The sequence below is a fragment of the Neovison vison genome, chromosome 12, assembly GCF_020171115.1.
Source record: "Neovison vison isolate M4711 chromosome 12, ASM_NN_V1, whole genome shotgun sequence".
Classification (NCBI taxonomy): Eukaryota; Metazoa; Chordata; class Mammalia; order Carnivora; family Mustelidae; genus Neogale; species Neogale vison.
In genome coordinates, this window is record NC_058102.1 from 70,852,148 (window position 1) to 70,864,569 (window position 12,422).

The 12,422-nt window shown below is 34.6% G+C and overlaps 1 protein-coding gene across 9 annotated transcripts in view; it reads left to right on the forward strand.

Moving 5' to 3' along the window:
- Positions 1-12,422, forward strand: part of SOX5 (SRY-box transcription factor 5) — a 958,250-nt gene that overhangs the window by 600,111 nt on the left and 345,717 nt on the right. For 7 of the 9 annotated variants that reach the window (XM_044229411.1, XM_044229413.1, XM_044229412.1 and 4 more), the window contains one exon: positions 11,084-11,315. In XM_044229411.1, the coding sequence (XP_044085346.1) occupies positions 11,084-11,315 (232 nt within the window). The remainder of the gene's footprint in view (positions 1-11,083; positions 11,316-12,422) is intronic. The other 2 variants (XM_044229414.1, XM_044229415.1) reach the window with 1 other exon arrangement.

Below are 12,422 nucleotides of genomic sequence, written 5' to 3' on the forward strand. Positions count from 1 at the left end.
ACAAGGAGCCGAGCATCTGGGGAGACTCAGGAGGTGAGCACTTTCACGCTGACTCAGGGACCAGCCGTATGACTCCAGTCTGGCGCTGTCACGCCTGGTTATGGAAAGGCAAGAACAATGCCTCCCTTGAGAAGGGGGAAAAAAGTCTAGTGCAGTCACAATTTTGATGTAAAATTTAAATCATCCCTCCACATCCTGTGGACTTGGAGCTGTCAGAAAGGGAAAACCCATACTCAAATGGAAAAAGCTTTTTATTCCCTCAAAAAGTATAGCCTTTCTAGCTGTAATAACAAGTTTTAGAACCACAAATCCTAATGCTAGATTATTCAAAGTGATTTAGAAATAATCAGAACAAAAGGACTTTGACACTTTTAACCTGTCGATGGCTGAAGGTTGAATGCTTTTTTTCTATTTGTTTCTGATTAATGAGAAATGTATTGTGATACACAAATTATATAATCCACAACAAATTGCTATTTATGGTTTTGTATTGTTTTCTTCCAAACTTCTGTAATTGGTCATTTCGTCTACAACTTAAAAGAAATTCTTCAACATTTAAAACTCTTAATCATTTGTTATGTTTTCTTCAGGTAGTTTTGGTTGAAATTTAGTGTATTTGACAAAAGGGTTCTGTGATCAAGTGGTTAGTAACTCAGATTGAGGTTTTTCTATTTTTGAGTCAAGGAAATAAAATTATAATAATTATTAAACAAACCAAAGTTAGGATATTTTTCTAAGTGGAAAGTGCTTATTGTTATATTCTTGAGTTGTAAATCAGAGTAAACTTTCAGTAATGTTTTTCAAAAAAATACAGAAATCTGTAAAAACTTTTACTAGCTCTTCTCTTTATGAAAGTGACTTTGTACTCAGGAATCATAAATGTTCTTGTAACCAGTTTTCCTTCAGTCTTGTCAGACTGAGAATGAACATTGACTTTTCTAACTATTAGGATATTACAGAATGATTACAGTAGAGTTTAATTAAATTTAATACCCTTTCTACCTTTTTATTTACCAGGAGTGCTGTTGTTTTAGGCACTTAGTAAGTGTGGATTAATGTTAAAATAACATAATAAAACATAAAGATGAGAAGTTTCAGCTGACAGAATCCTTTGTTTAGATAAATTTTGGCTTTAGAGCCGAGCTATTAGGTTACTCATAATAAAGCAATCTTTTTATTTAGGAAATTTTCTGAGAGTCTTCATCCAGTGACACATGGTCTAATTTTGGAGTGAATTTTCAGTGATCTGCAATTATTATTGAAATAGAGAAGAAAGTAGAAAAAGAATAGAATTTTGAGTTCTGAATCATTGTAGGATGAAATTTTGCTTGTCATAAACTGTTTCTAAATGCTTACCTCTCTTGTTTAGAAAACAAAACAATGCACTTTTAAAGTTACTTTTATTGCTTACTTTAAGCACATTAATTCAAGCACTTTTGAAATATCCTGTGTCCAACTCATAAAGAGTCACTGATTCCTTTCTGGTACTAAAAAGAATTAAATTCTATTTCTAAGTCTTCTCTAACTTCTGACTTTAAAAATTTTTTATTTTTCACCTCTTTTGCAAAGAACCCAGTACTGCCTCATTTTTTGCTTGTTCTTATTCTTCCCTCCATCTCTGGCTCTTTGGTGGGCTAAGCAAGGCTGGAGAAAGCTATTTAGTAAGGGCGAGAGTCCAGTAAAGAGAAGGGCGAAAAGGTACTGAAGAAGTTATAAGTGGTGCTATTCCTATCAGAAAGAAGGGATGGTATAATGAACTACTTGATATCAGTGCAGAGAACATCTCGGAAACTAACCACAGGACAAGGTAAATCCAGGGAACAGCCTTGGTAAAGGCCATTTTGAACCTTCTTGGTGACTATAGTATTTTACAGTTTAAACTTTTATATCTTATACTAAATTTTTTTCTGTAAATTCGAATTCTATTTTAGGACAGAATAATGAATTTGTTGTTTAGTAGCTATAGCTTAAAAATTAACTTTTGTTTTTACATTTCCGTTTTATGGTAAGTCTTGTTGTTTATAAATACTAGTAGAAATGAGTTTCTACTCTGGCAAAATGGATCCTAAGGATTACAAGGGAGTCTAGTCTTATTTATTACTCTGTGTTGTTCGCTTTTACCTTTCTATGAAATCTGTGTTTCTGCTTCCATTTATAGTTTATGCTAGGACCTGATGAACTTGTTCATGCTTCTAAATAACAATATAATGAATGAGGTCTTTGTATGTGGGAAGCAAAGGGTAGAGAAGTATAGAGATTGGCATGTTCTGTATCAGAAACTGATGGCAAAGAGGATTTATAGATAAGAGAAGAAAATTATACAAGTTTGAAATACTGCACAAATAAAAATTCAACTTAAAAGGCTTCTGAATATTACATATGACAGACTTGGTTATAAAATTTACATGGAATGTTCACAAAGTAAACACAAAGCTGACTCTTAGAAAGAAAATAAAGATGTTCAAAATATGTAGGAGGGAAGAAGAAAGAATAAACCATAAAATACGAATAATAATAATTGAAATTCATAGATAAGATAACAAAACTTTTTTCTTTAATAAAATGATAATGCTGACATTGTGTAATTCTGTGTTTATAAATCACACAGAAGTGCTGGTTGTTTTACTCATTTGACTGCAAAACCTATCTATTCATGCTAAATGTCCATGTTGATTTCCCTTATTAGATAAGTAACATTCTACTGTGAAAATATCTTTGATAAACAGAGTTTAATTCCTAATCTTGTCTAGCTTTCTCCCAACAACCTTAATTACAAAAGAGACCAGACAAGTAAATGTAACTGTCTTGTACAAATAGTCTTATTATTAGAATAACTTGAGGATCATAACTTCTAGAGACTTATGACCTGAGGATAGGAAGGATGAATAATTTTTATTTTATTTTTTAGTATTCCATATTTATTGTACCCCTTAAGATGCACCCTTTGAAATAGTTTGTATCATTTTTAAAATGATTCTGCTATGCTTAAAATTTAACACGGGAGAAGTAATATTAAAAACAAGTATTTAGGAGAGCAATTAATGGAAGTTATATTAAATAAATTTCATGGTCCAGAATTTTAAAAGTTCATATTCAGAATGTTTATTTTTGTAGAATTGTTTAAAGAATAATTATGCTGCTTCGTTTATCACTTCAACTTCTCTGTCTTTTTTGCTAATCCTTTTTATACACTGTTCCCCCAAAGTAGGATGGACTGCAAGATTTCCTCCCCCTTGCTCTATTTTTTTCCAGTTTTTCCCTTGGAGAGACAATTCTGGGCTTGAGCTGCTGCCTATTATAGTGCAAAGACCAAATAGTGTAACAAAAGATATTTAACCACTTTATGACTCAGTTTCCTATTTTATAAAACAAGAAGAATAGATATACTGACTCAGAGCATTGTCGAAAAAGTCAATGAGAAATAATTTCAATTATTGGTTAACTCTCTACTTGGGTTTCAAAGAGCAGACTTCCTCAATTACTTCCACAAGAGTTCTGCATTTTCTGATAACCTGCTATTTCTTTTTTTTAAATCTCACAATCAACAAAGATTTATTTCTAAAATTGAATTTTATATTTTCCTCCAAATTGGCCTTTCTTTCTAATTTTTATATTTTTCTTATTAGCAGTATTGTTCTCTAAATTATATAGTCCAGTAATCTCTTTATCTTTTAATTATCCGCCCTCACTCATTCTCCTTTCCTGGTCCTCACCCTCAACCTTCTATCAGTTACTAATTTCTGAGTGTTTTTCCTTCTAAAATACAGTTTTGTTTTGTTTTTTTTTGATGCTGTTACTCTATGGCTCACAAACCATCACCAGCTCCCTTCTGCCTTCAGTTTCACTTTCAAATTTTGCTTTACCCATTGAAAAGTGACAGGATTTAACCAGATCACTGTCTAGCCTTGCCTTATATCCTTATCTCCGTTTACTTCTCCTATAATCTCTTGCTTTAACTAAACCATTCTCTCCATCCTGTATCATTCTATACATTTCTTTAATTTGTTAATGTCATTTTTGCTGTCTGGAAACATCTCTTCTTCTTTGTGTCTATTGACATTGGTCCCATCCTTCATTACCCTGTTGAATTTTTGTAATTTGTAGGAAGCATTCTCTGATTATTTTAGTGAGATATCATCTCTCTATTGTCTGTCTCTCCTAGTACTCACATTTTCAAAAAATCATTTACTTTAAATATTATTTATTGATTTCTTAATTACATTCTTATCTATAGGCACATGGTAGGCTTTCAATAAATGTTTTTCCATTAACAAATGAATGGATGAGTGGATATATGACTTCTATTTCCATCTAAACTGTACTTCCTTAATGGTGAAGCAGAAGGATCTTCATATCTAAGTTTCCTGTTTTCTCCGTAACATAAAGATAAATTGCCTGGCACAAAATAGACAGTCATGTAATTCATTTATTTATTCATAGAAAAATACGCTGTGTGCCAACTATGTGCTAGGAATTGTGCTGCCTTGTAATTAATTGTATCTCATTCAGCATAGAAGATTAGACTATTTGGGACGAAAAGAAAACACAGCACAAGTTGGAAAGACCTTTATCATGCAATCATATCTTTAGCATTAATCTTGGAAAATATCAGGTGAAATGATCTCAAATAGACCTGTACTTATCGAACTCTTATTATGTTCAAGACATGATGCTTGTCATAGGGAATTCAGGAAATTTAAAAAATTATATTCTTTTCAAGTGTTAGTGTTCTAGTTTTAGACATGATGTACTAGGAAGAAAAGAAAAAAAACTGTTGAATGAGTGTCATAGGTTATACTGATGTTCAGTTTTTCATGTGGACTAATAAGAGTTGATGATATAATTTGAGGTGGGGTGAAGTCACTTTAGCTGTGATGGTAAGAGAAGGCTTTGTGGAATAGTTGGAATTTGAGTTTGTTCTTTATAGATTTTTTTTTTACATTTTTTAATACATAACTGTAAACCTTAAGAGAAATATTATCATCATTCCAAAAGAATAACCAGTAGAAGGCACTGCTTCCTAGGACTTTATCTCTGAATTAATCAGTCAAAGGTTAACATATCTAGAGAGGAAAAAAAACTATTACATAAGAAAAGCAATCCCTATTTAAGTCTTCCATTTTATATTCATTCCATATATGAATTCCTTTCTCTTTGCATATGCTTTCATTTTTTTAGAATTGCATCAAAGAACATAACCTAAAGCAGTAAATAGGTGATTCCTCAGGAATAGTTCTGGTATTAATTAATTGTGTAGCAGTCTTCCTTAAAGTTACTTCGTGTTAATAGTTTTTTACATACACATTTAAAAAATAACTAAGTTTTTTTTCACGAGTATTTTAAAAACCTAACTTAATCAGGTTTACCAATTCTTTTACATAGAACTTATTTAAAATGATATTGTTAGCACTGAGCTGGATTTCCTTTTTTTCTAACAGTATTAAGACATTTTCTAAGAATGCTTGCTCTCTAAGACTAGATCTTACAACTACTCATAGTTAGCATAGTAATAAGTTGGTTTTAGATGGTAGCTTTTACGAAACAGGTATTTGTTGGAAAAACAACTATTTTCGGAAAGGGTTCTAAGTCCTGGGGACATAGCTGTGAACAAAAATAAAATTTGCCCCCTTGAGTCTTATAGTGGTAGAGACAGATAATAAATAAATATGTCGGAGGGACAGGGAGGTCCTGGCTTGGGAGGAGTAACCAAGAAGTCTTCACTGAGAAATGATGTTGGCACTAAATGAAGGGAGAGAACAGGCAAGGGTACATCTGGGTTAAGAAGGTTTCAGATTGAGAAAATACCACCAGTGAAAGAAATATGTGTGCACTGTGGATTAGTTTCCTGTTGCTGTGGTAACAATTAGCACAAGCTTAGTGGTTTAAACAATATAAGTGTATTCGCTGACAGTTCTGGAGGTCAGAAGTCTTGCAATCAAGGTGTTGGCAGGGCTCCTTCCTTCTAGAGGTTTTAGGGGAGAATCTATTTCATCACTTTTTGTAGCTTCAAGAGGCCACCTTTATTCCTTGGCTCATGGCCCCAATTCATCCATTTTCAAAGCCAGCTTCATAATATCTTTCAGTCCCTCTCTCTGACTTTGATCCTCCTGCCTCCCCTCTTTATGGGGACCTTTATGATTACTTTGGGCCCACCCAGAATATCCAAAATAATCTCTTCATATGAAGATCCTTAACTTAATCACAGCAGCAAAGTCCTTTTTGCCTTGTAAAGTAACATACTCACAGGTTTCAGGTATCACAATTGGCACATCTTGAGTAGGGAGCATTATTCTGACCAGTGCAAATGGCTTGCAACCTTGACTGTGCATTAGAATCACCTGGGAGCTTTACAAAATTCTGATTCTCCGTCTCCACTCCAGAACCAGTAACATTAGAATGTCTGGCAGTGGGACTCAGGCTGCAGTATCTTTTTAAACCTTTCCATATAATTCTAGTTTGCAGCCAAAGTTGAGAATCGGTGGTTTAGTTTATGTTGCAGTCTCGTACCATTTACCCTACCCCTGAGTTTGCTGTGCATGTCTGAGTACAAGCAGGGATATCCTACATACAGAGTGACAACAGTGCACACAGAGAACCCTTAGCCAATCATCGTGGACTCCAGGAGTTTTAAATTACTTTCACATGTAGACTAAGTGGCCTGATTGCGCAGATTGCTACAAGGACGAGTAAGGGAAAAGTGACTGCATGTAAAAACAAGTTGCCTCTTATAAGCGAGGCTGTTTCTTATCTATTCCATGCATATAACTCAGCAAGTCCAGAAACGGTATAGACACAAGCTAGTATTTAGTCCATATTCCTCGATGTCCTTTTTTTCCCACGTCAGCTTGAAACTTAAATTTACATTGTACTTTCTAAGACTGTGTCTGCATCTTTACTTGTATCACTTCCTGCATGAAATTACCTCTCCATTTTCCCCAGTTTCCATTTGACCTTCTTTCCCCCCCAAAATCTGCTTAGTCAGCCATTCCTGGAAATATTCCAGGATCCCCTGGTCCCCAGGAAGCCCTCAGTTTGCTCAGCTGTAAGGCCAATCATTTCGCCCTTAACCTGAACTGTTCTTCATTATTATTTCTCCCAAGTCTTCTCAACCAGTGGATAAGCTTTCTAATGCAGAGAACTTGAATCACACGTATTTATTCCCATTAGATAAGTGTCTTGCACTTAGTAAGTGACCAGTAAATGGTTGTTGATGACTTATCAAATTAGACGTGTTTTTGCCCTGAAATTAGACATCAGTTCTTTCAAGATTTTCTTGTCTACACACAAAACTGAGTTAAAGATTCTATTATATCATCATAGCTCCTCAGGTTAGTTTCACACTGGAGTAGATTTATCGGTTTCGTGTCATAGTCTTTGAAGTCTGAGTTTTATTCATTGGCAAGTCTAGCACCTACCACAGGAATGACAAAAATCATCTCTACATGAGCACATGAGCACATGCTGCAGCCTAGATCCTTAGATTATTTCAAGGTAACCTTGCACTTCAACACAGCATGTCATGTAAGCAAGTGCAGGAATTGGAACCTGACATATCCAAGATAAACGATAAATGGAAAGTTGCTGTGATTTCTTTTTATTATTACTATTATTATATACCTTCCTATATTATTTGTTCTTTTTTTCAAGAAGATATAGCAATTGTTAATATGCAAGAGCAAAACAGAATTTCAACATACATAAAGCAAACTTTGACAGAAAGTAGGAACAATAATTCCAATGGTAGAACATTTTTCAGTAGTAAGAAATTTTTTTTAATGTAAATCAAAATGTGTCTCAAAACACATGAAAAGGAAAGCAAAATATTTCAAAACCTATGGGATGCAGCAAAAACAGATGTTAGAGTGAAATTTTTGCTATAAATGCTTGTCTTAAGAAAACATTTCAAATAAACAACATTATGTCACAAGGAACTAGAAAAAGAAGAAACTTAGCTGAAATATAGTAGAGGAAGAAAATAACAAAGAAAAATCAGAAACAAATAAAATAGAGACCAGAATAAATAATAATATAGCACTGAAAGCACTGTGTTATTGTTGTTGTTGTTTTTCATGAATGAGACTTCTTCTGTCCAAAATGAAATGGTTTGGTAGATGAACAAAAACTCAAGAATTAACATTATTGGTGATTTGTTATCCATATTTTTAGAGGTACTATGAGTCAGACTAAATATCAAGCAGATTGATAGCTCTCTACATAATTTAAGTATTTGCCTTTTTTTCTGATTTAGTAGCCTATTTTTGACCTATGAGCATTTTTATTGCAAAATATTTTTTAATCTCTAAGACCTCTTTTACCTGAATTGTATAAAAATATTCTCAACTCTGGCACATTAAGAACATTCTGTAAGTGTCTGAAAATGGAATTGAAATAATCATGAAATATGTAATTGTTTAGGATCAGGTGCCTTCTGGTATCACGACTTTTCATGTTTATGCTTTTTGCTCCATAGGACGATATATATAGAAAGAGACAGTGGCATAGAAAGATAATTTAGATATTGAAATGACTAGATCTTTTGAGAAGAGTAGCTGTGTCTTAGCTATTTACCACATCTACCTTCTGTCTATTTTTGGACTTTCAGTTTTCATAATCATTATTAATATTATTAATAAAGTAAAAATCAGCCAAAAAATCATGCTTTCTATGAAGGTCATAGAACTGCATTAACTTGGGAAAGGCCAGCTGATCTAGCTTTCTGCTTTAATAACCCAGAGACTAGCTTTTGCCAACAGCCTGAAGTTTTTGGACAGTAAGAGACATAATGTACATAAGACTGAGGGAGACACCGGAATACCAATTAATTAATTCCAACAACAGTGGTAACTCCTACCCAGACCATAAATACTATGGCTTGTGTAATAAATGCATAATCTCTTTATAGTCAAAGTACATATAAAACAAGAAATAATTAAAAGTCCCTTTATTGATTTACTCGGACAAATCACAAAGGCCTTAAATATTTTAAATCTGTTCCATCAGCCCATTCTCTGCATGGCAGTCAGAAGTTGGCTTGGAGAGCATGAAAGCAGAGTTGTAGAAGTTAATATTGCTAGTGTGTAGAGCTATTACATATAGCTTAATTTTCCCACTTGGTGATAGATGTGGTGTTGCCGATGAGACTTGGACTATTACAGCTCCAACCTCTTACTTCCTTTCTCCATACTTGTGAGTATACTTGGAGTAGACCTTAGTCATGAGATGTGAAAAAGTGAAGATACCTGAAATGTGATGGCCCTGTCTACTTTTCCTTTAGATGGTGTTTCCTTGGTAGCCACCAGTATTTCCTCCTCTTTGACTGTTCTTTGGCTAATCAAGACTACCTGCTATTAGTATTTCTTTGCTAATAGATCTGATTAGTTTATTGTTAAGTATTACTGGCCAAGGATCATTTCTCTCATCAGGACATTTTGTATTTCATGTTGATTTTACAGCTTAACTCTTAGAAAGTAACCTCTCCTCATCTTGGAATTTTCTGGTTTGGTTTGTTTGTTTTGGGGGGCAGGTGAGATAACACTAGTTTTAAAGCAAACAGCATCTTTTGTTTACTGAGAGTCTGCTCTGTGCTAACTGCTCTACAAGTCATTTTTCATACGGCACACAGTTTATTCTCAAAGAGCATTCCAAGTAGGTACTGAGTAAACTGAGATGGAGTAAAGCTAAGTCTCACAGCTAGAAAGGAGCAGAATCAGTATGTGAATCTATGTTTGTCTGATTCCAAAGCCCTTATTTTTTTCTACTGTGCTATTATATCTTTAAAAAGTATCTTCAGTGCTTGAATGCACTGTTCTTTTGAAACCTTTCACAGTAGGAATAGTATTATTCAGCAATGATTAGAGACATCTCTTTAGTAGTAAATTTTAAATTGAAAAATCAGTGATATATCTGAAGGAAGTGGTGGGACCGTTAGTACTGTCTTACCTCCTCTCCCACTGGTCTAGAATAAGAATGGATGATTCTGTAAACATTCTTTGTTTGTCGGGCAAAAATAACAACTTTCCCAAGGTCAGATCAAGTTGCAAATACAAAGAGTTTTTTTAATTACAAATTTTAACTCTATACTACTCCTATGTGAAACTTGTAGTGAAAGGAAAGGGAACTCTCTATTTAACTAAGAATATTTGCCACATATTTTTAACCTGTAATAGTATTCTTAGACTCAAATACCAAAACAAATGTTTAATTTTTGTGTCTAAGTGCATTTCCTTATAGGCATTAGTTCATCAAAACATAACACCTTCATTTGATTTTTCCCTCTAACTTAAGTATTCTAAGGGGCAAATAAGCCTGAGAATCCACATCTAAATCCTTCATAGAATTGTGGAAAAGAAAACTGAAGTATGTTTATATTTTCACTTTTTTTTAACCACTTTGCATGGTTGATATTAGAAATGAATGGGGAGGTGAGGAAAGAAAAATTCTCAAGTGTTCACAGCAATTGTAAAATTCACAGCAATTGTAAAATTCACAGCAGTTGTAAAATTTATTCAGTTCTTAATAAGCTTTAAGCAAATACTGAACTTTTGGTCATGGAGTCTGTGGTTTCTTTATGAGCAATACTTCTACAATTCATAATAATCATACTTTTAATAAATTGCAAATTCATTTTAATGGCAATCATTCATTTATTTTTGTTTATTTTTTGATGAAAGAAATTTTAGTTCTTTCCCTTCTTTTAACTGCCAACAGTATTTGCTATTCATAGATGTTCTGTCTTCAATAAGGTCTATCAAAGTGTAAAACTAGATGGGTATTTTTCTTCCCTATAAAATGGAATGGTCTTTCATTATGCAGTGTTCTTAGGTGAATTCTCTTGTTTAAGAAGCCAGAATACAAGAGAGTGCTATATTAGAGTATTATTCTCACAACAAACAAGCACTGTTCTGTTGCTACCTGCTTGGCCATTGTTTCTGATTGTGAGCGCTTTGCAGTGGTATTTGGATGGTTTCCTGCTCTCTGCCAGCACAAAAAGGCATTTCTGTTACAATGGCCCCTAACCACACAATGACGGCATTAAGGATTTATGTGGAGGTTTCATTATTTTCTCCTCTTTTGTTCCTTCCAGGATGTCTTCCAAGCGACCAGCCTCTCCGTATGGGGAAGCAGATGGAGAGGTAGCCATGGTGACAAGCAGACAGAAAGTGGAAGAAGAGGAGAGTGACGGGCTCCCAGCCTTTCACCTTCCCTTGCATGTGAGTTTTCCCAACAAGCCTCACTCTGAGGAATTTCAGCCAGTTTCTCTGCTGACGCAAGAGACTTGTGGCCATAGGACTCCCACTTCTCAGCACAATACAATGGTAGGTTTCTCATGGGCTCTTGTGCCTACACTTACTCTTTGACCAGTCTACTCCTCTAACAGTTTGGCTTCAGTCCTTTGCTTTATAATTATCATCTACTTAACAGCCAGACACAAGATTCACTCCTAACACCTTAGAATTCCTTGCAAGTAAATTGATTCCGGGAGGAAGTACATGATATGCTATTCCCCCCCCCCAAGAATTTTACTTTTGAGACACAATTTAATTAGGAGAAAACACGTATACATATAAGAATAATGTTCAAGTACCGCATTTAAAGTTTGTCAGCATGACAGTTGGATGTCATAGTATTTCTAATAAGAGGTTTTTCCAGGTAGACTTACAACGTATTTTGGACATCTCCACCATGATAAATCGTTTTCAATTTTTTACTTTGCCCAGATTGGATTCCAGTATTCCTTTACAGTACTGGGAATATTATAGGAGAACGTATTTCATAGAAACTATAGTTTTTTAATGTGACTGCAATACTTTCTAACTCAGTCTCATTCATATTGTTGTTTTGATAATTCGCTAATTACCTGGTACGTCCCATTTCAGAATTTGCTTCTCAGGATTATTTATCTGCCCCTTCATCCTGGGGTCTGGATCATTGTCATTGCAGAAGGTTAGGAAACTGTGGTTTCACGGATGAGGGGGAAGAAGGCAGCATAGCGTCTTCAACTGAAGCTTGAAAGTGCGCGCATGCACACACACACACACACACACTCACTCACTCACTCACTCACCAGTAAGGCTTTTAGGTCCTCCTTAGGAACTTAAGTACACAGAATTAGCATGTTGGCAAAGTACTGGGCACTTAGCTGCCAGTAAAGCCAGGCTCGCGTTTTCAACATGGCTGCTTGGGAAGATGTCGTGGTTTTGTGACCTTCTGCTCTTCTACATCAAGGATAGGAGGGCGGGCATTAATTGGAACCAGATTATACCAGCAAAACTGTTTCGTCATACCATCTCATAGTTTTGAAGATGACTCTGATTCTATGAAAGGCTTTTTTTTTTTCTTTGCTTTCTCTAGAAAATTATTACATACCATAAATGTGCTTGGTATTGAAATATGCCCATTTATTTATGTTATCGCATTACTGT